Source organism: Stegostoma tigrinum, chromosome 7 (assembly GCF_030684315.1).
Source record: "Stegostoma tigrinum isolate sSteTig4 chromosome 7, sSteTig4.hap1, whole genome shotgun sequence".
Taxonomy (NCBI): Eukaryota; Metazoa; Chordata; class Chondrichthyes; order Orectolobiformes; family Stegostomatidae; genus Stegostoma; species Stegostoma tigrinum.
The window spans coordinates 58,702,471-58,728,839 of record NC_081360.1 but is presented as its reverse complement, the minus strand read 5'-3'; the positions used below and the strand labels follow the sequence as shown (position 1 = coordinate 58,728,839).

The 26,369-nt window shown below is 42.2% G+C and overlaps 1 protein-coding gene across 13 annotated transcripts in view; it reads left to right on the top strand.

The window, feature by feature from the left end:
- baz2ba (bromodomain adjacent to zinc finger domain, 2Ba) overlaps positions 1-26,369 on the top strand; it is a 329,006-nt gene that overhangs the window by 205,252 nt on the left and 97,385 nt on the right. For 12 of the 13 annotated variants that reach the window (XM_059647305.1, XM_059647303.1, XM_059647298.1 and 9 more), the window contains 6 exons: positions 6,073-6,133; positions 10,143-10,251; positions 12,002-12,103; positions 20,202-20,412; positions 20,490-20,582; positions 20,701-20,762. In XM_059647305.1, coding sequence (XP_059503288.1) covers positions 6,073-6,133; positions 10,143-10,251; positions 12,002-12,103; positions 20,202-20,412; positions 20,490-20,582; positions 20,701-20,762 — 638 coding nt within the window. The remainder of the gene's footprint in view (positions 1-6,072; positions 6,134-10,142; positions 10,252-12,001; positions 12,104-20,201; positions 20,413-20,489; positions 20,583-20,700; positions 20,763-26,369) is intronic. The other variant, XM_059647301.1, reaches the window with a different exon arrangement.

Sequence of the window (26,369 nt, the reverse complement as noted above, 5' to 3'; positions counted from 1 at the left end):
ATGAAAGATTAAGTAGAGTGTGTTCTTAGACCTGTCATATGTTCTTCCTAAGTCATGAAGTGAAATTAGTATGGGCTATGGAGCAGAAAAATTGGCCTGAAGTTTAAAATTGTGTAGAAATTCCCCTTGAGAACAATAACAATTAAATTGAAATTTGGACTTGAAATCCTTTCTATTCAGTCATTTTAAGTTTAAGACTTCCAGTAAGCAATTTTAAAACATCACTCACCACTGTTTTGCAGGTAACAAGAACATTTTTCATTCAACTCTTCACAGAACAGAGGGAATAAAACACACTACTGTTGCATTTTATGCTATCATTTTAGTGGAAACTTCATCCTTTAGGAACCAGCCCAAAGCGATTCTGGGCTCCAGCAATTTCTTTTTATTGTCTGGTCCCAATGAGAAATTTCTGATCCCAGAATTAACATAGACAACATAGGGGATAAAATCCTTCCCTCCTAAGCTAAATGATTCTTTGATTCTCATTTAAGTCCTCACAAACCAAATTTCTTCAAGTAAAGTGTAAGCTCCCACCCATATTTCGCAGAATGAACTGCTGAACCAGCATTTAGTAAATAAAAACTGAAACATATGTGGATGCTGCAAATCGGGAACAAAAACAAAGTTGCTGGAAAAGCTCAGCAGATCAGGCAGCATCTGTGAAGGAAAAAGCAGAATTAACATTTCGGGTCTGGTGACCCGAAACGCTAACTCTGTTTTTAACTTCACGGATGCTGCCAGACCTGCTGAGCTTTTCCAGCAACTTTGTTTATGAAACAGCATTTAAATTGTTTAACAAGCAGGACTGTCTCTTGCTCTCACACTTTGTTTGCCTGCCCTTTGCTTGTTTACAACGTACATATTCTGGCTTGTACCCTCACCTGCCAGGCCCTGCCTCTGTTACTTGCCCACCAGCCCCTTATTGCTTCTCTGACTGCGCTAATCACTCACCTGCCTGCAAGCGCCTTCTGTATTTCTCACCTGCGCGCCCCCCCCCCCCCCCCCCCCCCAAAATCACTGTCTTACCTACCTGCCCTGCCTGCCTCTCTCTCTTAGTCGGCCACCCCTTTCACTCACTCATTCCCGGTCCTTGCTGGCTTGATCACCATTCTTCTCTTGCTATCTGTTCCCTTTAGTGCTGCCTGCCCAGTCTCTCGTGCGTGCTATTCGTCTGCTTTTCTCTTAGGCAATACTGTCCTCCCAATCTCTCTTTCTCTCTGCCTCCTTGTCTGTAACCCCGGTCCCCCCTCACATCTCTCTTCAGCACCACTACCCACTCTCTCTGACAGTGCCAACCTCCCTTGCAAATAACCTTAGATTCTTGTTCAGCAAGGGAAACTATCTCTATCTTAAATATATTGAAAGACATGCTTATGCCACCCATGACAGATTCCAGAAATTGAATCAGAGAAGAGTTACTAGACTGCCACTTGAATTGAAGGGGCTTTTTTATGAGGATAATTTGAACAGGCGAGGTTGGTTTGAGACAAAGAAATTCTCCTCATCTATGTCCTAAAAGAGCGACGCTTAATCTTAAAATCGTGTCCCATAGTTCTGACTGATCCACAAGAGGAAACATACTTTTCAAGACCAGCTAGTCGTGATCATTCAGGATTAAATCACCCTTCACTCCAGTGGAAACCAACCTCGCCTGCTCAAATTATCCTCATAAAAAAGCCCCTTCAATTCAAGTGCCAATCTAGTAACCCTTCTCTGAACTGCCTCAAGCACATTTACATCCTTCTTCAAATTAGAAGACCAAAACTGCACACAGTAACCGCAATGGAGTCACACCAATGCTCTGTATGACTGAAGGGTAACATCCTTAATTTTATATTTAATTCCTTTTATAAGAATTGAGAGCATTCCATTACCTTTCTTGCTTACACACTCTACCTGCATACTAATATTTTGTGACATCTACATGTCTGAATTCTGCAGTTCTGTATATTTATTTATTTTTATTTTAAAAATTCTTTCAGCCAGAGTCAACAATTTAGGTCTTCCCACATTATACTCCATATTTTTACCCATTAGTCAACCTATCTTTATCTGTCTTCAACTTCCTTAATATCTTCACTGTACATTCATTCTTAACTATTTTGGTGTTGTTTTTGAATTTAGCAACCATGCCTTTGATCTCCTCATCTAAGACATTGACATCAGTTGTTAAAGTTTGAGGTTGGCCCCCACACTGATGCAGAACTCCACTTGCCATATGCCTCCAAGCAGTCAAAGACCCATTTATGCTTAATCTGTTTTCTACTAGCCAGCCAATCTTGCATCCAGGCTAACATGTTAGTCCTCACAACATGTTCTTTCATTTTCCCCAACAACAAAAGTTGTAGAATATGGATAATAGGACCTGAATATTAACTATGCAGTCCTAGTTTTTCGGGTAGCAAATGACTTATTAAGCCTTCAGTCTGTCTGGAGGAACGTATGTGCATAATTACGGCCAAATTTGTGTCACCCACCACGGTGGAGGATAGAGTAGTGGCAGCAAGTACAGATAGCAACAATATTCTTAATTCAGAATAATGTGTGTTTGCATGTTACAGGATCTTTTTTTACTTTGATCACCCCAGTTTTTCATTTGGATTGTGCTGAAATCATGTAACACAATGCAGAAGGCACCATCAACAATTTAAAGCGATCATCAGTTATTGCACATTGGTTGGTTGTTTCTAATTTCTGACTGTTGCTTGACTGCTTGGCTTATTTTTAGCATGTTTTGCAAGTCTGATGGTTCATTTTATCTGCATGCAAAGATTTTGTTAAATGTGGTGCATTTTACCTCAGAAATAGTTTGGCTGCTCATGTGGTTGTCTAGGGCTTCCTTTGGGTCTGGAGGATGAGGTAGAGCAGCAAAAAAGATGATAACCATGAAGCAGATGATATTGCGAGAAGAGGGGGACAGAAGAAACAATTGAACAGTATAACATATGCATGAGGGTTCTCAGGAAGCATGTTTCATGCATCCAATTTCGTGAGGACCAGTAACTTCACCAAGGAGTTAGTGTTCTCTCACCTGCTGCAGCTACAAATTGATCCACAAACCAAAGCATGGCAGCAGTGCCTATGGCTGTCAACACTATTGTAGCCTGAACCTGCATGGTTACAAGTTCCTATTTATTTTGCAAATGGAAAGCATGCAAGATAATCCATCAACAGCATTGCAACCTTATCAATTGAAAGTGTGTCCTCAATGTATAGCTGATACTCCACCATAAACCTCTCAGCATTTGTGTTCAGTTCCTTGTGCAGTAAGTTAAATTTTATTGGCTTTCCTAATTACTTGCTGTACTTGGACACTAGCCTTCTGTGATTCATGCACTAGGATGTCCAAAACCTGCAATCTCTTATCATTTAAACATTATCCATTTTATTTTTCCTGTCAAAATAGTTTCATAGTTTAATTCGCATTGATGGGTCACATTAAGTCAGACCATACAAAGATAGCAGATTTCCTTCCCTAAAGTGAACCAGATTTTATTTTATGATAATCACGGTCACCAAGCTGACACTGGTGTTTAATTTTAGACTTATTAATTGAGTTAAAAAGATTAAAACTTTACCTGCTGTATGCTGGGATTTGAACTGTCATGTCTGCAGAGCAGCAGTGAGGACCTCTAAATTACTATCTCTTTGTGACTGCCAATACAGCAAAACAAAATAAAATATTGTAGAATCCCTATAGCGTGGAAACAAGCCCTTCAGCCCACACTGACCCACAGGGCATCCCACCCAGACCGATCTCCCTCTAACCCACCTAAGTTACACATCCCTGAACGGTATGGGCAATTTAGCATGGCAAATCCACCTAGCCTGCACATCTTTGGATTGTGGGAGGAAACCAGAGTACCCGGAGGAAGCTCGCATAGACACAGGGAGAATGTGCAAACTCCACACAGACAGTCGTCCGAGGGTGGAATCGAACCCGGGTCCCTGGCACTGTGAGGCAGCAGTGCTAACCACTGAGCCACTGCTGCCCATATTGACATTGTTTCATTTCAGCTTGGATGTGTGAATGATGATTTCAGGATGAAAACATCTTAAAATTGCTTATTTGAGCTGTTTAGACCAGGACCAGATGTGGATAAGACCATGATACACTTGGAGATAGGAAGCAGTGGTGGGCCATTCCACTCGTTAAGCTGGCACTGCCATTTAGTGACATCATGGCTGATCTGATAATCCTTAACTCTGTTTCCTGCCTTTTCACCCTAATGCTTGGTTCTGTTTCTGATGATACATCTGTCTGTCTGAGCCATAAATTTACTAATCAACCTAGTCTCTAATAGACAGTAAGACATAGGCACACATGCCACCCATTCATTCCATTGAGTCTATGATTGAGATAGTGATCTTCAGTTTGCACATGTTGGCTGAAATAAGTTCTACGAGGTATGCTTGTTAATTGACGAATGCATTCTTGCTGGCTCAGCAGTGGGAGGATGGAGATTATCTCAGACTGCAAAGCATAACAGCATCTTCAACAATGAGTCCATATTTATAAATAAGATGGTAGACAATCTGTTTTGTCATGTTTTATCTAAGCCTTCGATCTTTCGCTCCCTCTCAGACTGATCTTACTCGCTTGTTCCTGGCTGAGTAGGTGCGAATTCATTAGATTTGGTGCTGGTTTCTTTTCTGAATGAACCACTTGTCTGCATGAGAGACAGTCTTTGGGGGAGCAGTGAGAAAAGAAAAACTGAGAAATGAGAGGGCATAGTTACAAATTGAGGGGTGATAGATTTAAGACAGATGTCAGAGGTGGGTTCTTTACTCAGAGAGTGGTAAGGGCGTGGAACGCCCTGCCTGACAATGTAGTCAACTCAGCCACATTAGGGGCATTTAAACAGTCCTTGGATAAGCATATGGATGATGATGGGATAGTGTAGGGGGATGGGCTGAGATTAGTTCACAGATTGGTGCAACATTGAGGGCTGAAGGGCCTGTTGTGCACTGTATTGTTCTATATTCTAAGGCGACTTTGGGGAAGCAAAAGGAAGATTAAATAATGTCTATGTCTTAATCTTAATCCCACTTTGGCTTCATCTTAAATACCGATTACTCTTCACGATTAACAGTTCTGATGACCTGGACTTGAAACATTAATTCTGCATTCTTTCCACAATGCTGTTAGACATGCTGGGTTTCTCTGGTAATTTCTGTTTTTGTTTAAGAGATCCAACATCCACAGTTCTTTGTTTTATAGAAAGCTGCTTCCCTCTTCAAATTTTATCTAAGTAGTATGACAGGTATTATAGCTGAGACTGTCAGCATATTTTTTAATATCTTTCCCTCTCATTGGTATTTAATATATTAAATACCATTTAGTGTGTTGCAGTGATGAGCAGGTTGCACTATAACTACAGCAAGCATCAGATCAGGTGTTACTCATGAACAATGGCATAAAAGATCTAGTTGCCCTGGTGTTTTATGTTTAACTATTTTTAAATTGCTGACACCTTAAAAATATCAAAGTACACTTTAAAGCTTTAGTAAGTGAAATTTGGAGAAGATGCCGAGAAAGATAAATTTAAAATTGTGGAATTAGTTTAGTACCATTAGCTTCTGGAAGCGATTTGCATTCCGTAATTGTCTTCCAGATTTGTGTAGCCTCTTTTCTTTCCCTGTGACTCAAAGAACAATACAGCATAGGAACTGGCCCTTTTGGCCCTGCAAGCCTGTGCTGACACATTTTCCCCTTCAGTGCTAAAACTGTCTTCACTTACTGGATCTGTATCCCTCTGTTCCTATTCATGTATTCGACTCATGAGAAGCAGAGGGTTGAAAGTCTTTGGAATTCCATTGGAAAACTGGTGAATGCAAAACCTTTAAATATTTTTAAGGCAGAGGTAGATAAATTCTTGATTGCCAAGGAGATGAAAGATTGTTGAGGATAAACAGCAATATGGAGTTGAAGCTAAAATAAGATCAGCAGTGATCTTATTGAATGGCAGAGCAAGCTGTTGTTGCTTGTCTATATGCTTGCATACTTTCTGGTAGTGTTACATATATTAACATTGTTAACCCACCAATATCTGATTCTTGTATTTGTAGGCTCTGGTAAAAGAAGAAGAGTCACTGATGAAAGAGAGCTGCGTATCCCCTTGGAATATGGGTAATTGTTTTATGTAAAATGCATGTCATGGATTTCCTCTGTATTGCAGTTGAATGTTTAGTTTGCAGACCTGCAGTCTGTTTTGGAATATGTGTCGCAATGAGTAAATAGCAGGAGAAGTTGGTATGTAAGATGGGGTTGGGGGCCAGTGGGCAGAAGGAGTGCGTGGATAGGTGGATACTTGATAGAGAACAAAAAGAAAGAATAGAATGGCAAACCTGTTGGAGAGAGAAGCAGAGTTTAAGAACATAAAACATAGAACAACACAACACAACACAGCACAGGAACAGACCCTTATGCCAGCAATTTCTGCACCAACCATAATGCCATTCTAAACTAATCCCATCTCCTGCATACAGTCCATATCATTCTATTCCCTGCTTGTTTGTGTATCTGTTTGAATGCCTCTTAAACATAGCTATCATTTCTGATTCTACCACCACCCCCGGCAACGCGTTCTAGGCATCTACCACCTTCTGTTTTGGGGTGGGGGGTGCAAATCTTACTTTACACATCTCCTTTTAAACTTTTCTGCTCTCACTTTAAACCTGTACACCCTAATATTTCTGCTATGGGGGAAAAAAAACTCTGATTATCCATCCTGTCGATGTTGCTCATAATCTTGTATACCTCTGTGATGCTTGGTAAGATTGCGGTTGACACCAAAATCGGTGTCATAGTCGACAGTGAAGAAGATTATCTAAGATTATAAAGAGATCTTGAACAAATGGAGCAGTGGGCTGAGGAGTGGCAGATAGAGTTTAATTTCGATAAACATTTTGGTTTTTAAAAAAAAGAGCAGGACTTACAACGATTAATGGCAGGGGTCTGAGTAGTGCTGTAGAACAGAGAAACCTAGGGGTTCAAATACATAATTCTTTGAAATTTGTGTCGTCGGTAGACAGGGCAGTTAAGACATTTAGCACACTTATCTTCATTGCTTAGACCTTGGAGTACAGGAGTTGGGACATCACGTTAAGATTGTACAGGATGTCAGGGAGATTTCTTCTGGGGTACTGTGTTGCCTGGGTTCTGGGTTCTGGTTGCGCTGTTATAGGAAGGACATTATTTAAACTGGAGAGAGTACAGAAAGTTTTTCCAGGATTTACCTGGAATGGAGAGTTTGAGTTGTCAGAAGAGACTGGATGGGTTGGGACATTTTTCAGTGGTACATAGGGCATTGAGGGGTGATTTTATAGGGCTTTATGAAATCCGTGGCTGTCATGGATAAGATGAAAAGCAAAGGCCTTTTCCCGAGGGTTGGAGAGTTGAAAACTAGGGGGCATATCTTTAAGGTGAGAGGAGAAAGATTTAAAAAGGTCATGGGGGCAACTTTTTTTACACAGAAACCGTGATTAGTGTGTGGAATGAACAGCCAGGGGAAGTGGTGGATGCAGTTACATTTACATTTAAAAGCCATTTGGGAAAGTTGGTGAATAGGAAAGGTTTGGAGGTATATGAGCCAAATGCAGACAAGTGGGATTAGTTTAGAGATAACAAAGTGTGGAGCTGGATGAACACAGCAAGCCAAGCAGCATATTGGGAGCAGAAAAGCTGACATTTCGGGTCTAGACCCTTCATCAGATTTCAGCTTGGCTTGCTGTGTTCATTCAGCTCCACACTTTGTTATCTCGGATTCTTCAGCATCTGCAGTTCCTATTATGTCTGGGATTATCTTAGTTTGGGAATATGGTCGGTGTGGACCAAAGGGTCAGTTTCCATTGTATATGACTCTATATATGAGTCAGTCAACTTTTAAATGAAGTTTTCAAATAATAATAACCAATCATGATCGTTATACCTCACTGCAGAAGAATTCTGAAAATGTGTCTTTAAGAGACATTTTAGTTTCCCTATTACAAATGTTTTGATTAACACAGTGCTTATTTATATAAATTTCACTGGCTGTTACAATGTTCACGTTAAATAAACAAGGCCTTTGCACAATAATCATGTTCTATATAAGTCCATTTTGGTCACATTTGTTTTATTCCATAGTTATGATGTCTTTTCCTTTGATATTAAGATTTTTCAAATTGTATAGATGTAGCATTAAACCCCAATGAAGCAATCTCTAATTCCTGGTATTACAACTTGACAGAAAAGTCAAAGAGTTATGATCGTATAAGTAGCAGTTTCTGCAGAGTTGCGCGATATGTAAACTTAAAAATGGTATGGAACCAATAGCAACCTCCATCTCTTTTCCTGGAATTGAACGTTCCTGTTTACGTGAATTTATTTTGTGTGAAAAATAACTGACTGTGCATTCTATCTCCATCTCAACCCCTATAATAACAGGGGGACCAAACAACCAAGTTACCCCGACTAGATTGTTTCCAGAAGGGTTGAAATCTGAAGAATATGGATGGAAGGAGAATGATAGGGGTCATGTAGGAATGACCGGAGGGTGATGAAATCTTGGGATTGGTTAAATGTGTCAAAGTGTCAAGGAAAATTACTTCTTACAGCTTATTATTTGAACGTCAGTCTTTGTGCTGGAAATAAGTATTTGGTAGATTTGAATGGAAATCTCTTACAAGTACATGAGCACTGATTCTGTGGATGAAGACAGTGATAACCCTCCAGAGTTTTGACATAGTCTAATCCACAATAACATGCCATCCTACAGACTTGAGAAAGGAGAGTTGTTATGTCGTTACAAAACTTGTGTTCTAAACAGTCTTGGTCATAGAACAAGATTGGTAATTGTCTGCTTTCCGGAGAGACCACTCTGTCTGTGACTCCCTTGTTCGCTCCACACTGCCCTCCCACCCCACCACACCCGGCACCTTCCCCTGCAACGGCAGGAAATGCTACACTTGCCCCCACACCACCTCCCTCACCCCCATCCCAGGTCCCAAGGTGACTTTCCATATTAAGCAGAGGTTCACCTGCACATCTGCCAATGTGGTATACTGCATCCATTGTACCCGGTGTGGCTTCCTCTACATTGGGGAAACCAAGCGGAGACTTGGGGACCGCTTTGCAGAACACCTCCGCTCGGTTCGCAATAAACAACTGCACCTCCCAGTTGCAAACCATTTCCACTCCCCCTCCCATTCTTTAGATGACATGTCCATCATGGGCCTCCTGCAGTGCCACAATGATGCCACCCGAAGGTTGCAGGAACAGCAACTCATATTCCGCTTGGGAACCGTGCAGCCCAATGGTATCAATGTGGACTTCACCAGCTTCAAAATCTCCCCTTCCCCCACCGCATCCCAAAACCAGCCCAGTTCGTCTCCTCCCCTCACTGCACCACACAACCAGCCCAGCTCTTCCCCTCCACCCACTGCATCCCAAAACCAGTCCAACCTGTCTCTGCCTCCCTAACCTGTTCTTCCTCTCACCCATCCCTTCCTCCCACCCCAAGCTGCACCTCCATCCCCTACCTACTAACCTCATCCCACCTCCTTGACCTGTCCCCTCCCTACCACCTCACCTATACTCTCCTCTCCACCTATCTTCTTTTCTCTCCATCTTCGGTCCGCCTCCCCCTCTCTCCCTATTTATTCCAGAACCCTCACCCCATCCCCCTCTCTGATGAAGGGTCTAGGCCCGAAACGTCAGCTTTTGTGCTCCTGAGATGCTGCTTGGCCTGCTGTGTTCATCCAGCCTTGGTATTATCTTGGTAATTAAGAAGCTGTTTGTTTGTTCCTTCAGTAGTATTAAGACCATCAAATTGTACACTTTTTTCAACACGGGAGAAAGTAGTTCCAAATTAGACATTCATATTTTAAGACACTAAATCAGTTACAAGTCTCATCTATTATATTCCTTGGCCCATTTTACACATGGCAGCTTAACATTTTTTGAGAGTTTTTGATCCTCTATTTCACAAGTGACTATTCGAATAAAGATACTAATTTCACAGTGAATGTTTTGCTCGTCTCTTGAGTATTTGAATATTACTTCCCAAGTACTAATTACTCATTAAAGTTATAATACAGCAGAAAATCTGAATTTTGTCTATTGTCATTTGGAATCAGTAGACTTGTTTGTTGATTAGATGGCAGAGAGAGACCAGAATTAAGACTGTTGGTGGCCGCCTTCAGGGAGAGGTGATTTATTATGCTCCTTGTGGAAAGAAACTTCGTCAGTATCCTGAAGTAATGAAGGTAATTTCTGTGACTGAATTTCGCAATAAATGTTGTCCCAAATCTTTTTTGATTCTGAAATTTATTTAAAAATAAAGAGCTATAGTTTACAGGTTACGTTTATTTTAGTCCTTTTGGAAGTATTTATGTAATACATAATGTTCTATGAATTTTTTTTTGTATTTGCTTTCATATTATTCAGTCTCTTGTACTGCATATGCTTCCTTTGCATAAATTTATATTTCCTATATCATAATTTACCATTTACCATTTTTCTCGTAAAATATGAGCTCTAATTTGTAACAATTTGTGAAGCCACGAAGTAGTTGCCTAATTAGGATTGTAAAATTAAGTGAAAATATTGGGCTGCCACTCAACAAGTAAGGTTACCTTGCCTTGTAAATCATGCAGAGTAATTTCTCAAAGATTTAAGCCGTTCATTTTTCTCAATAGCTGAAATTCTTCTTGTCCCAAATGTTTGAAACCGTGCTAAAAGAGTAAAGTAATAACGTATTTCACAGTGCCGTAATTAACATTGAAGTACCTTTTGTGCTACAGTGCCTTCATTTTTCATTCGAAGGCCTTTACCCCTCCTAAAAGCTTGTACAACTATTTATGATAGCACTGTGCCAACTGTGTCAGTTCCTGGGTGCAGGCAGGACAAAGGTCATTATCTACTGGGTGTTTTTCAATGATATTAATTGAGAGAGCTGCACAGGCTTTGCACTGCTTATCTTCAGGATATCATCGGTCCCAGCACCATTAAAGGTAATGCAGTACAAATTAATTTTTCCTTCAGTGTTTTTGTCCCAGTGTTTTTGTTCCAAATTGTTGCTTGGGTTTCTGCAGTGCATATTTAAAACCGATTTAATTTTTTATTCAAGGTCCATCAATTTTGACCTAATTGTGCTTCAGGGTTCTTTTTATAAAATGGAGAGAAATTTCAAACAATTTTATTCAAGTGAAGTTTAAATCATGTCTCTAAATTAAATTGTTGTTTGTGAGAGATGAAGATATTAAATGGCTGATATTGCTGATTGAACATTAGTTCTAGTTTTTTTGAGATTCATCTTTGTAATCAACCTTGATCTTTTTTTTACATGAGCTGTAATACTGTAAGATACAGGAGCAGAAATATACCACTCAGCACGATGAGTTTCTCTGCCAGGGCAAAACGTATGAGAGTTATTCAGTAGAAATCAGCTAATCAATCAAATTGTCATATTTTATCTTGCAGTTAGTACCTTTTTCAAAATATACTTTTCAGTGTTTTGGAAAGTTGTATTTTGACATCTAAACAGCTGGTCGAGACATAAAGAAATAATTGATGCAAGCAAATAGATAGCAATTAGACTGTCTTCTTTTCCACACAAGTGGCTCAAATACAGGTTAAATGAGCTACATGCACTTATGCTGAATCTTGCACCCTCACGCTCAAACGCAAATACGCATAGAGCTAAGGGGTGGGATTTTAACTTTCAAAACCCAGTCAGAATGGAGTTCCTTTATTTCATATTAAAATAATTGTTTATTGAGAATTTACAGTAACATGTTCCTGTAATTCCAGTGCTCAGTTCCTATAATGCTTCTCCTTTCACAATTAATGGATAACACCCCATCATTTTAATGCATTCACTGATTCATGAGATGCTCCTAGCAATGTAGTTACAGAAGTACTTACTTACATACGTTGTAGATACCTAACCAAACAGATAAAAATACTCTTGCTGTTGACTTGTAATTATGCTTTGCATTTGTCCTGTTTCTATAGTACCTTACAAGGAATGGAATTACAGACATCACAAGGGATAATTTTAGTTTCAGTTCAAAAATGAAGGTTGGCGACTTCTATGAAGCCAGAGATGGACCTCAGGTAATGCTAGTTATAGATAATTACTGTTAGTTTTGATCATGACTTTGGATTTCATTCGTTATAAACCTCATGATCTTTGGGCTTCATGATCAATGCACATTGTAGTGGTGGACTGATATGTCAGAACCAGGAATATCTCTGCTTCAGTTCGTAATTTGTCATTGCCAGTGATAGTCATAATGGGATACTGTACCCAGTTATACTCGGAACTTCTTAGCTAAAGATGGAGAGAAATGTCCTAACTTTTCAGCAGTTTTATGCTGATTGATGCCTGATCAGGGAGCTATCTGGGATGGGAAAGATTATGTTACACTGAGTCCTGAACCTGACATTACCCAGACTAAACCATGTTAAAATTGATTTACTAAAATAGCAGTTTAATTGAATTTGGTGAATAACTATAAACCACTCTGTGCCATTAGTCATTGCCTTAAATAGGTATAGTGGACAAAAGCAAATCTAGATTAAGAAGCAGCAGAAATGTAGAAAGTAGGAGCATGCAGTATGATCATGGCTGATCATCCAGTTCAGCCACTTCCTATGGCAGAGAATTCCACAGGCTCAGCAATGTCAGGGTGAAGCTATTTAAACCTAGCAACAATGAATGAATGATAATGTTGTAAGTAAGAATCGGTAGTGGAGTCAGATAACTTGAGAGACTTTTAAGCCACTCTTAGATAGGGACATGGAGGATAGTAAATGTCGGGTATGCAGGGTAGATTGGTCTTAGTAAAATGGGTGGAGCAGTTGCAGTAATGGTCAAAGACGATATCACAGCCACACCGAAGGAGGGCTCCATGGAGGACTCAAGCAGTGAGGCAACATGGGTAGAACTCAGAAATAGGAAGGATGCAGTAACAATGTTGGGGTTGTACTACAGGCCTCCCAACAGCGAGCGTGAGATAGAGGTACAAATATGTAAACAGATACTGGAAAGGTGTAGGAGAAATAGGGTGGTGGTGATGGGAGATTTTAATTTTCCCAACATTGACTGGGATTCACTCAGTGTTAGGGGTCAAGACGGAGCAGAATTTGTAAGGTGTGTCCAGGAGGGTTTTCTAGAGCAGTATGTACGTAGTCCAACTCGGGAAGGGGCCATACTGGACCTGGTGCTGGGGAATGAACCCTGCCAGGTGGTTGATATTACAGTAGGGGACTACTTTGGAAATAGCGACTACAATTCCGTAAGTTTTACAATACTCATGGACAAGGATAGGAGTGGTCCTAAAGGAAGAGTACTAAACTGGGGGAAGGCTGACTATACCAAGATTCGGCAGGATCTGAGGAATGTAGATTGGGAGAAACTGTTTGAAGGTAAATCCACATTTGATATATGGGAGGCTTTTAAGGAGAGGTTGATTAGCGTGCAGGAGAGACATGTTCCTGTGAAAATGAGGACTAGAAAAGGCAAGATTAGGGAACTACGGATGACAGGTGAAATTTTGAGACTAGCCAAGAGAAAGAAGGAAGCATACGAGGTCTAGGCGACTGAAGACAGACGAAGCTTTGCAAGAATATCGGGAATGTAGACCGAATCTGAAACGAGGGCTTAAGAGCGTTAAGAGAGGACATAAGATATTGCTGGCAAACATGGTTAAGGAAAACCCCAAAGCCTTTTATTCATATGTAAAGAGTAAGAGGGTAACTAGAGAAAGGATTGGCCCACTTAAGGATAAAGAAGGAAAGTTATGTGCTGATTCAGAGAAAATGGGTGACATTCTCAACGAGTACTTTGCATCGGTATTCACCAAGGAGAGGGACATGACGGATGTTGAGGTTAGGGATAGATGTTTGCTTAGTCTAGGTCAAGTTGACATAAGGAAGGAGGAAGTGTTAGGTATCCTAAAAGACATTAAGGTGGGCAAGTCCCCAGGTCCGGATAGGATCTATCCCAGGTTACTGAGGGAAGCAAGAGAGGAAATAGCCGGGGCCTTAACAGATATCTTTGCAGCGTCCTTAGACACGGGTGAGGTCCCAGAGGACTGGAGACTTGCTAATGTTGTCCCCTTGTTTAAGAATGGCAGCAAGGAGAATCCAGGTGATTATCGATCGGTGAGCCTGATGTCAGTAGTAGGGAAGCTACTGGAGAAGATATTGAGGGACAGGATCTATTCCCATTTGGAAGAAAATGGGCTTATCAGTGATAGGCAACATGGTTTTGTTCAGGGAAGGTCATGTCTTACGAACTTAATAGAATTCTTTGAGGATGTAACAAAGTTGATTGATGAGGGAAAAGCTGTAGATATCATATACATGGACTTCAGTAAGGCATTTGATAAGGTTCCCCATGGCAGGTTGATGGAGAAAGTGAAGCCACATGGCGTCCAGGGTGTGCTAACTAGATGGATTAAAAATCTGGCTAGGCAACAGGAGACAGAAGGTAGTAGAAGGGAGTTTCTCAAATTGGAGACCTGTGACCAGTGGTGTTCCACAGGGATCTGTGCTGGGACCACTGTTGTTTGTGATATATGTAAATGATCTGGAGGAAGGTGTAGGTGGTCTGATAGCAAGTTTGCTGATGACACGAAGATTGGTGGAGTAGCAGATAGTGAAGGGGACTGTCAGAAATTACAGCAGAACATAGATAGACTGGAGAGTTGGGCAGATAAATGGCAGATGGAGTTCAATCCGGGCAAATGCGAGGTGATGCATTTTGGAAGATCAAATTCAGGGGTGAACTATACAGTAAATTGAAAAGTCCTAGGGAAAATTGATGAACAGAGAGATCTGAGTGTTCAGGTCCATTGTTCCCTGAAGGTGACAATGCAGGTCAATAGCGTGGTCAAGAAGGCATATGGCATGCTTTCCTTCATTGGGCGGGGTATTGAGTTCAAGAGTTGGCAAGTCATGTTGCAGTTGTATAGGACTTTGGTTCCGCCACATTTGGAGTACTGTGGGCAGTTCTGGTCACCACATTACCAAAATGATGTGGATGCTTTGGAGAGGGTGCAGAGGAGGTTCACCAGGATGTTGCCTGGTATGGAGGGTGCTAGCTATGAAGAGAGGTTGAGTAGATTAGGATTATTTTCATTAGAAAGACAGAGATTGAGGGGGGACCTGATTGAGGCCTACAAAATCATGAGAGGTATAGACAGGGTGGATAGCAAGGAGCTTTTTCCCAGAGTGGGGGACTCAATTACTAGGTGTCATGAGTTCAAAGTAAGAGGAGGAAAGTTTTTGGGAGATACGCATGGCAAGTTCTTTACACAGAGGGTGGTGGGTGCCTGGAACGCGTTGCCAGCGGAGGTAGTAGACGCAGACACGTTAGCGTTTTTTAAGATATATTTGGACAGGTACATGGATGGGCAGGGAGCAAATGGACACAGACCGTTAGAAAATAGATGACAGTTTAGACAGAGGATCTTGATCGGTGCAGGCTTGGAGGACCGAAGGGCCTGTTCCTGTGCTGTCGGTTTCTTTCTTTCTTAAAAGAATATGTCGGCACAACATCGTGAGCCGAAGACCAGTACGGCAAGTGTAGGGGCCCCTATGTTCTATATGTAGCTTAAAGAGGAATTTGCAGCTGGTGATCCTGTCATGTCTGATGGCCTTGTCCTTTTACATGGTAGAAGTTGTGCCTTTGAAAGGTACTGTTGCAGAAACCTTGGTGAGTTACTGTTTTCTACAAGCACTCTTCAGGTAGGGGAGGGGATGAATGTTGAAGTTGCTAAAAGCAGTGGCAGTCAAGAGATGAAGGGTCCAGGCCTGAAACGTCAGCTTTTGTGCTCCTGAGATGCTGCTTGGTCTGCTGTGTTCATCCAGCTTCACACTTTGTTATCTTATGTCAGTCAAGAGGGCTATTTTTTGCTGGATAACGTTGAACTTCTTAAGTGATGTTGGTGCTGCTCTCATTCAAGCAAGTTTAAGGAATTGTCACATTTCTGACTTGCACCTTGAAGATGGTGGACTGGATTCAGGGATTTAAGAGGCATGGTACTCCCAATCTCTAACCTGCTCTTGTAACCACAGTATTTATACAGCTCATCCTGTTCACTTTCTAGTTCATGGTAACCCTGTAGGATGTTATTCACAGAAGATTCAAGGATGGTGGCGCCATTTGAATGTCAAGTGGAAAAGGTTGGATTCTCTCGTTGGAAATAGCCCGGCACATGTGTCTCGCAAATGTTACTTCTCACTTGTCATAGCGAGTTTGGATGTCATTCAGATGTTATTCCATATGGACTTGGACTGCTTCACTATCTGAGGAGTTGCGAACGGTTCTGGACATTAAGAAAACCTCAGTGAAGTTGCAGGCTTTTGACCCTTCGGTTGAAGGATGTTCGTTGAAGCAGCTGAAGATGATGGGGCCAAGGAGACTACTTTGAGAAACTTAGGCAGTGATCTCCTTGGACCGACATGATCAACTTTCAAAATCCACAACCATCTGCCTTTGTGTTCAATATGACTCCAGTTTTTCCTTGACATCCTTGAATATTACATTTAATCAAATACAGCCTGATATGAAGAGCATTCGGATCTCTTCACCCGCGGAATTTAGCTGTTTTGTCCCATGTCTGGGCCAAGACTTTTAGGAGATTTAGACTGGAGTGATCCTACAAGAACCATTTGAGCATCACTGAGCAGGCTTTTGCTTTTGAGTAGCACTCAGTAACTCTATTGGTGACCCCTTTTATCAGTACTGGTGGCTGAGAGGCTACTGATGAGGTGGTATTGGCCAGGTTGGATTTGCCTTGCTTTTGTCTGGATATATGAGTAATGTTTCAACTTGCCAAGTGGCTAACATTGTTGTGGCTTCACAGGGACAGCTTGGCTAGGGATACACAAAGTTCTACAGCAAAAGTCCTTAGTACCATTCTTAGAAGTCTAATAGAGGCCCATAGTCCTTGAAGCATTCAGTTCCTTAGACCGATACTTGATATCATCCGGATGAATTAAAATGAATTATCTACTGAGCACTTCTAGCTGAAAGTAGATGCAAATGCTTCAGCCACACGCTTTGCATTAATGTGTTAGGCTTCTCCATCGTTGAGAATGGGGATGTTTGTGGAACTGCCTCCTCTCATTAGTTACTTAATTGGCCAACCCCCTTTCATGACTACATCTGGCAGATTGCCTTGCTTGGATCTGATCTGTTGGTTGTAGGAATGCTTAGTTCTTTTGCATACTGCATCTACCCTTCTCGCACGCATAGGAACAGAAATCAGCCAATTAGTCCCTTGAGCATATTCTTCCCTTCAGTGAGTTACCTTTGCTTAACAAAAAATCTATCTCAGACTTAAAATTAATGAAGTGATCTAGCATAAATTGCAATTTGTGAAGAGAATCGTGTCCCTGTGTGTAAGAGAGGTTTCTGTTACATCTCCTGAATGATATGGGCCTAATTTTTAGATGACGCCCCCTAATTGTAGAATCTCCAACCTGTCTTGTCTTGTTTTTATCTTGAAAACTTTGATAGGATCACCCTTTAATTTTCTAAACCTTCGAAGAAAATAGGCATAATTTAGGATCAGGAGTAGGCTCTTCCGCCCCTCTGTTCTTTTCCACCATTCAACGAGATCACGACTAATTGTGCCTTAATTTCATGTATCTGCTTTTGGCCCACATCCCTTAATTTTCCCTTGACTTTTGCGTAACAAAAAATTGACTATCTTGATTTGAAACGAACAACTGATCCTGTTTTCCGTGGAACAGCGATCCAAATATCGACCACCGTTTGTATGTAGAGGTGCTTCCTAACACCTTCCAGTCTCTCCTGAATGGTCTGGCCTTAACTTTTAGTCTATATCCCTTAGTTCTGGAATCTCCAATTAGTGAGTGAAAATTGTTTATCCACCCTGTTGTTCCTTGATAATATTTTGAAGACTTTGATCAGATCACCCTTTAATCTTCTAAATTATAAAGAAAACAGGCCTAATTTGAAATAAAGACAGAAGTTGCTGGAAAGGCTCAACAAGTCTGGCAGCATCGGTGAAGGAAAAAAATCAGAGTTAATGTTTCAGGTCCGGTGACCCTTCCACAGAAGCTGTTCTTGTTTTTTTGTCTGCTCTTATTCCTGATTTACATCATCCACAGTTCTTTTGGTCTTTATCTAATTTTTAATAATCTCTCCTCATAACTTAAACCCTGAGGTCGAGGTAACATTCTTGTAAACCTGCATTGTACCCCCTTCAAGGCCTGTGTATCCTTTCTAAGGTGTGATGCCCAGATCTGTTTACAGTACTCCTTAGTGGGGTCGATCCAGTGTTTTGTATAGCTGCTAAATAACTTTTGTCTTTATACTCCAGTCCTCTAGATGTAAAGGCTTTCATTCCATTAGCTGTCTTGATTATTTTTTGCTCCAGTTCACTAAGTGCCCTTTGTGGTTGTAGCATCATCGGGTTGACAGCTCATTTTTAGATATGGCTACCCTCCTGAGCTTTTCATTAAATCACCCTTATTATCCCAACTTGTTGGCTTTAGTCAAGTGGTGATATGTCGGGCCATGAGGCTACAGATTGTGGTTAATTACAATTCTGCCGCTGCTGATGGCTATGTCTCATATGGATGCTAATTTACAGTTGCTTGATCTGCGTTGTTTGAAATCTATCACAGTTAACATGATAGTTGTGCCACACAATGGCCAAGTTATTGAGTGTCTTTGAGACCAAGGTAGATTGGTTCTTGATTAGTAATAGGATCAAGAGTTATGGGCGATGGCAGAGAATGGGGTTGAGAAACATATCAGCCATGATCTGTTGGTGGGGCAGATTCGGTGAGCCACGTGGCATAGCTTTGAAGCTGTACCCTAAGGTCTAATGAAAATGGAATTTAATCAGGGATGGTGACATGGCAAGCCCGTGCATGGTATTCTGGTATGGAATATTGGTATTCACTGAAATATACCTGATAGACAGTGCTAGACTGTTGTTCGACTAACGTGAGGGACAGCTCTCCCAATTTTCGCACAAGCCCCCAAATACTAGCAATGAAGACTTTATAAGGCCAACAAGGCTGAGTCTGCCATTGTCATTTCTGGTGCCCAGGTTGATGGTAGGTGGTCTGTTTTTATTCATTCCTTTTAGACTTGGATAATAACTGAGTATATTGGGGTATTACAGTGGGAATTTAAGAGTCAGCCACATTACTGTGGGTCTAGAATCACATGCATTTAGTCATTGCAGCAGATTTTTTTCCTAAAGGACATTAATGAGCCTGATGGCCTTTCGCAACAGTTGACAAAGTTTTCGTGGTAGCATTTGATTCCAGGTGTATTCCTATTGGTGTGGGTTTCAGCCTGTGTCCCCAGAGACAATTGGTGTAGACCTCTTGACGACAGTACTAATCCAGTAACATAGTAGAGATATTATTCTGTCACCACCTTCCTGTTGCTCCATATGCTTAATAACACTGACCATTAATCTATTGGCTATAAAATTATATTGAGTATCCTAAAAAGTACTGTATGAACTCTGGTTCTTTGTTTCTCCTTAATCTTTGCACTTTTAGTAGACAGTAATCGAATTACAATACAAACAAATGCATTTTCAACATGACGGTTTGAGCTTTATGTTTAATTCTGTGATATATACAATCCTTTCTAAATGTTCTGCCACTGGTTCTTTTCATTCTCAGCAATATTTATTTTCATAACCTTCAGGATATTGATTTTTGTGTAAAATAATGATTAGTAATCTTTTTAGCTTTATTTAAAAATTTGTATAAAATTATATCACTTTTATTAAGGGAATTATGAAATACGTATTCTGTTGAATAGAAGTCATCTTTGGTAAATATGGAGAAAATAATTCCACTGTTAATATCAATATTTCGATTTGAAGCAAGGTCTTGCAGAAATCAATCTGTCTTGAATATTAATTTTAATCAGGGAGCCTTACTCGAAGGATATGGGAGAAGGAATTTCTCAGGTTTCAGGATTTAAGCTTTGTTTTGGGATAGTCACCCTGAATGATGATGCTTGTTGAGCTGTTTAACTTATCATTGGTTTATAGATTATAACTTAATTGGAAAATGGAAGGACATTGCTTTTTAAAAAAAGTGAACAAGCTCTTTAGCTCTGCTCACAAACTTTAGTACAATTTCTTCTGAAAATGAGTTCCGTTTAGACTAATTTTTAAAATTCTATGAAACATTATTTCAGGGTATGCAATGGTGCCATTTAAAAAATGAGGAAATAATGCCAAAAATAAAGGCAATGGAAGGACGGAGAGGTCGCCCACCAAATCCCGAAAAGCAGCGTGCTAGAGATGAATCTAAAATGAGACGTCGAAAAGGCAGACCGCCAAATATTGCAAGGCCAGATTTCCAAAAGAACAGTGATGCAAAACTGTTAAGAAAATTGGAAGCTCAAGGTGAGCGTATACATATTGGTTGTGTTGCTTTTCATTTATCAAAAACAAATTACTTGATGAATTTTTAATGCCTTTAGCATATGCAAGAAAAGCAGCAGAATTAAAGATGATGCAGAAACTTGAAAAACAAGCATTAGCACAGAAGGCTAAAGAAGCTAGGAAACAACAAGGTAGGTAGTGAAAAGAAAATTGTTTACTGGATTTGTCACCTATAGTGCGAAAATGGCTAAAGATTTTTGGATTGTTTAATTAGATCTGTTGAACTTAATGGGCAAATATCCTTTGCAGCAATAATGGCAGCAGAAGAAAAACGGAAACAAAAGGAACAACTGAAGATGATAAGACAACAGGTACATCTCCCATATGTTTAATTTGCTGCTTTTCATATTTACCAAAGTATATTTTGTGCTTCTGTTTATACTTGTCTGAAGTATATATTTTCACACATTGGAAGGGGAGTAGGATTTAATTCTACTCTTTTGGTTGTACTCTGGAAATATTGTACGTTATGCCAAGTTAAAAGCGAGTTTGTATTTTGGCTGAGATGACAGTGTGGAGCTGAATGAGCACAGCAGGCTAAGCAGCATCTTACGAGCACAAAAGCTGACGTTTTGGGCCTAGACCCTTCTTCAGAAAAGGCAATGGAAGGACAGAGAGGTTGCCCACAAAATCCCAAAAAGCAGCGTGCTAGAGATGAATCTAAAGTGAGACATCGCAAAGGCAATGTCTCATTTTAGATTCATCTCCAGCACGCTGCTTTAAGGGATTTGGTGGGCGACCTCTCCGTCCTCCCATTGCTTTTTCTGATGAAGGGTCTAGGCCTGAAATGTCAGCTTTTGTGCTCGTAAGATGCTGCTTAGCCTGCTGTGCTCATTCAGCTCCACACTTTGTCATCTCAGATTCTCCAACATCTGCAGTTCCCATTATCTCTTGTATTTTGGCTGTGCCTGGTGACATCCAGAATCCTATAGTAGTAGCAAAATCTCTGAAATGCGTTGAAATAGACAACAATAAAATCTAACAAACTCTTGGGGGAAAAGAAACTTTGAAAGTTGAATTTAGTTTTAAAAAACACTACTTTATGTTGTTCATGCATTTTTAAAAAAATAGAGCTGAGCATGCAATCAGAATTTATCGTTAGAAGATTGGTGTCAGCAGACATGCTTGTATTTATTTAACTTCTGCAGTGAACTGTGATTGACATATAAAGGTGATGTATTTATCAATTAAACAGTTTTATGAGAGATTTCTGGAAGTAGCTGCCTTTCGGTTACCTCATGGTATTTCTCACGCATGTGCCTTTCCGCTATTTTTCAGTGATCTGTTCATCCTTATATCAAAGAGCAGTGTAGCCTTCCATTTGACTTCCTGCAAGAACAATGGGTGTCAGGCTCTTACTTCTGTGTAGGGTCCTGCTACTGACTGTAATTAACACCACGCTACGTGACTGGTTAGTGTGTGAGCACTCTGATCAAGTGAATACTTAGTGGCGACTGATGCTGTTGGCAAATGTGAACCTAGTTTGGTGCTTTTTGAAGAGAATGAACACAAGGGGGGATAATGGGGTGGCCCATAGTATACAGCAACTTGAGAGTCGCTGGATTTGTTTGCCACCAGGTCAACGAGTAAATAACAACCAAACTGCTTTGAAAAAGAGCTGGATATATTTCTGGTTAAGAAATTAATTCAGCGTTAGGAAACTATTTGTGGATAGCTAAAATTATTGAAAAGCCCAAATATTTATGTGCATTTGAGTTAATGGAAATGTCCTTTGTAGAATGAAAAAGGATGATGGATTTTGAATTTACTCAGGTTTAAAATTTGGAGTGCCCATCACCTGTATGTCAAAATGATGTGGAAGTGCACTGTTGGATTGGGGTGGCAAAGTCAGAAGCCACACGACAACTGGTTATAGCCCAAAAGATTTATTTGAAATCACAAGCTTTTGGAATGCTGCTCCTTCTCATCAGCTGAAGTCACCTGATGAAGGAGCAGTTCTTCAAATACTTGTAATTTCAAATAAACCTATTCAACTTTAACCTAGTGTTAAGTGACTCCTGACTTTGTATGTCTAACATTAGCTATTACTAGAGGTGGGCCTTAAAAAGCAACAAGATGATGATTCCAAGATAACGAAGTGTGGAGCTGGATGGACACAGCAGGCCTAGTAGCATCTCAGGAGCGCAAAAGCTGACGTTTCGGGCCTAGACCCTTCGTCAGAGAGGGGGATGGGGAGAGAGTTCTGGAATAAATAGGGAGAGGGGGGGAGGCGGACCGAAGATGGAGTGAAAAGAAGATAGGTGGAGAGGAGAGTATAGGTGTGGAGGTAGGGAGGGGACAGGCCAGTCCAGGGCAGACGGACAGGTCAAGGAGGTGGGATGAGGTTAGTAGGTAGGAAATGGAGGTGTGGCTTGAGGTGGGAGGAAGGGATGGGTGAGAGGAAGAACAGGTTAGGGAGGCAGAGACAGGCTGGGCTGGTTTTGGGATGCAGTGGGTGGAGGGGAAGAGCTGGGCTGGTTGTGTGATGCAGTGGGGGAGGGGACGAACTGGGCTGGTTTTGGGATGCGATGGGGGAAGGGGAGATTTTGAAGCTGGTGAAGTCGACATTGAAAACATTGGGCTGCAGGGTTCCCAAGCGGAATATGAGTTGCTGTTCCTGCAACCTTCGGGTGGCATCATTGTGGCACTGCAGGAGGCCCATGATGGACATGTCATCTGAAGAATGGGAGGGGGAGTTAAAATGGTTCGCGACTGGGAGGTGCAGTTGTTTATTGCGAACCGAACGGAAGTGTTCTGCAAAGCGGTCCCCAAGTCTCCGCTTGGTTTCCCCAATGTAGAGGAAGCCACACTGGGTACAATGGATACAGTATACCACATTGGCAGATGTGCAGGTGAACCTCTGCTTAATGTGGAAAGTCATCTTGGGACCTGGGATGGGGGTGAGGGAGGAGGTGTGGGGGCAAGTGTAGCACTTCCTGCGGTTGCAGTGGAAGGTGCTGGGTGTGGTGGGGTTGGAGGGCAGTGTGGAGTGAACAAGGGAGTCACAGAGAAAGTGTTCTCTCCGGAAGGCAGACAAGGGTGGGGATGAAAAAATGTCTTGGGTGGTGGGGTTGGATTGTAGATGGCGGAAGTGTCGGAGGATGATGCATTGTATCCGGAGGTTGGTGGGGTGGTGTATGAGAACAAGGGGGATCCTCTTTGGGAGGTTCGTGGCGGGGGCGGGGTGTGAGGGATGTATTACGGGAAATGCGGGAGACGCAGTCAAGGGCGTTCTCGACCACTGGGGGGTGAAGTTGCGGTCCTTGAAGAACTTGGACATCTGGGATGTGCGAGAGTGGAATGCCTCATCCTGGGAGCAGATGCGGCAGAATTGGGAATAGGGGATTGAATTTTTGCAGGTGGGTTGGTGGGAGGAGGTGTATTATAGGTAGCTGTGGGAGTCAGTGGGCTTGAAATGGACATCAGTTACTAGCGGTTGCCTGTGATGGAGACTGAGGTGTCCAGGAAGGTGAGGCATGTGTTGGAGATGGTCCAAGTGAACTTGAGGTTGCGTTGGAAGGTGTTGGTGAAGTGGATGAACTGTTCGAGCTCCTGTGGGGAGCAAGAGGCGGCGCCGATACAGTCATCAATGTAACGGAGGAAGAGGTGGGGTTTGGGGCCTGTGTAGGTGCGGAAGAGGGACTGCTCCACGTAACCTACAAAGAGGCAGGCATAATAAAATGAGGTTGGATGAACACAGCAGGCCCAGCAGCATCTCAGGAGCGCAAAAGCTGACGTTTCGGGCCTAGACCCTTCATCAGAGAGGGGGATGGGATGACGAGGTAGGCATAGCTGGGGCCCATGCGGGTGCCCATGGCCACCCCCTTTGTAGGAAGTGGAAGGAATCGAAAGAGAAATTGTTGAGGGTGAGGACGAGTTCAGCTAGGCGGATGAGGGTGTCGGTGGAGGGGGACTGGTTGGGCCTGTGGGACAGGAAGAAGCGGACGGCCTCGAGGCCATCTGCATGAGGAATACAGGTGTATAGGGACTGGACGTCCATGGTGAAAATGAGGTGTTGGGGGCCAGGGAATTGGAAGTTCTGGACGTGGTGGTGGGCGTGGGTTGTGTCACGGACATAGGTGGGGAGTTCCTGGACCAAAGGGGAGAAAATGGAGTCCGGATAGGTGGAGATGAGTTCGGTGGGGCAGAAACAGGCTGAGACAATGGGTCGACCAGGGCAGGCAGGTTTGTGGATTTTGGGAAGGAGATAGAAACGGGCCGTGCGGGGTTGGAGGCTGTGGGTGGGAGGTCCCCTGAGGTGATGAGATCATGGATGGTGTTGGAGATGATGGTTTCGTGCTCGGGTGTGGGGTCATGATCAAGGGGAGCGGTAGAAGGTGGTGTCGGAGAGTTGGCGTTTGGCCTCGGCAATGTAGAGGCCAGTGCGCTATACTACCACTGCGCCTCCCTTGTCTGCGGGTTTGATGGTGAGGTTGGGGTTGGAGCAGAGGGCTGCCTGTTCTGCGGGGGAGAAGTTGGAGTGGGTGAGAGGGGTGGAGAGGTTAAGGCGGTTAATGTCTCGACGGCAGTTGGAGATGAAGAGGTCAAGGGAAGGTAGGAGGCCTGTGGGTGGTGTCCAGGAGGAGGACTTGTGTTGGAGGCGGGTGAAGGTGTCAGTAGAGGGAGGGTTAGGCTCCTGGTTGAAGAAGTAAGTGTGGAGGCAAAGGCGGGACTGACTGGACTGACCTATCCCCTCCCTACCTCCCCACCTATACTCTCTTCTTCACCTATCTTCTTTTTTCTCCATCTTCGGTCCGCCTCCCCCTCTCTCCCTATTTATTCCAAAACCCTCTCCCCATCCTCCTCTCTGATGAAGGGTCTCGGCCCGAAACGTCAGCTTTTGTGCTCCTGAGATGCTGTTTGGCCTGCTGTGTTCATCCAGCTCCACACTTTGTTATCTTGGATTCTCCAGCATCTGCAGTTCCCATTACCTGAGATGATGATTCCATTTAGCTTGTACCAGATATTTCTTGTCTTCAAACTTCATCCTGGTATGACTTGGTGACTACTTGATTCCCATGATTTGGGATATTACGTGCTTCTTCACTGATTTTTCTACATAAAATTGCATATTGTGACCAAACAATAACCTCAAGGAATTGGTTTTAAAAAAATATCTGTGGAGAATTGGGCTAAACATAAAGCTCTTGTAACTGATGGATGACTTGAATGTAATATGTGCTGATGACCTCTCTGTTCATTTATTAAAGTCCCAACTGAAGCAAGTCCGGGATAATTTCAACTGACTTTCCGATGCTATCGTTGCAAACCCATGGCATTAACCTGCCCATAGTTTATAACTCATTGGCAGTCTATGTCAGTATCGGAGAAACATAGAATCCCTACAGTGTGCAAGCAGGCTATTCAGTCATTGAGTCCACACCTATCCTCCGAACAGCATCACACCCAGACCCACCCTTCTACCTTGTCTCTCTAACCCTGCATTCCCCATGGCTAATCCATCCAACCTGCACATTCCTGGACACTGTGGACAATTTCTCACAGCCAGTTCATCAAACTTGCACATCATTGGACTGTGGGAGGAAACTGGAGCACCCAGCAGAAACCCATGCGGGGAGGTGGAGAATGTGCAAACTCCACACAGACTATCACCTGACAGTGGGGTTGACCTCCAGCCCTTAGCACTGTGAGGCAGCAGGCAGCACTGCTAACCACTGTCATTGTGCCACTCTGTCAGAATGGCTGACATAGGAAATGTGAAGTTCATATCAATGCAAAATGGAAACCTTTTATCTTGTTTGCGGAAGAATATGATAGTAGAAATCATGTTTTTTTTTTCTCGTCCGTTTCTCATCCTTTCTTCGCTTGACCTGTGATTGCTTTATGCCAACAATGGTATCTAATGTTCCTTTTTTTTTGCTGAGCGCTAATGCAAGTTGCAAGAATTAAGTTTGATT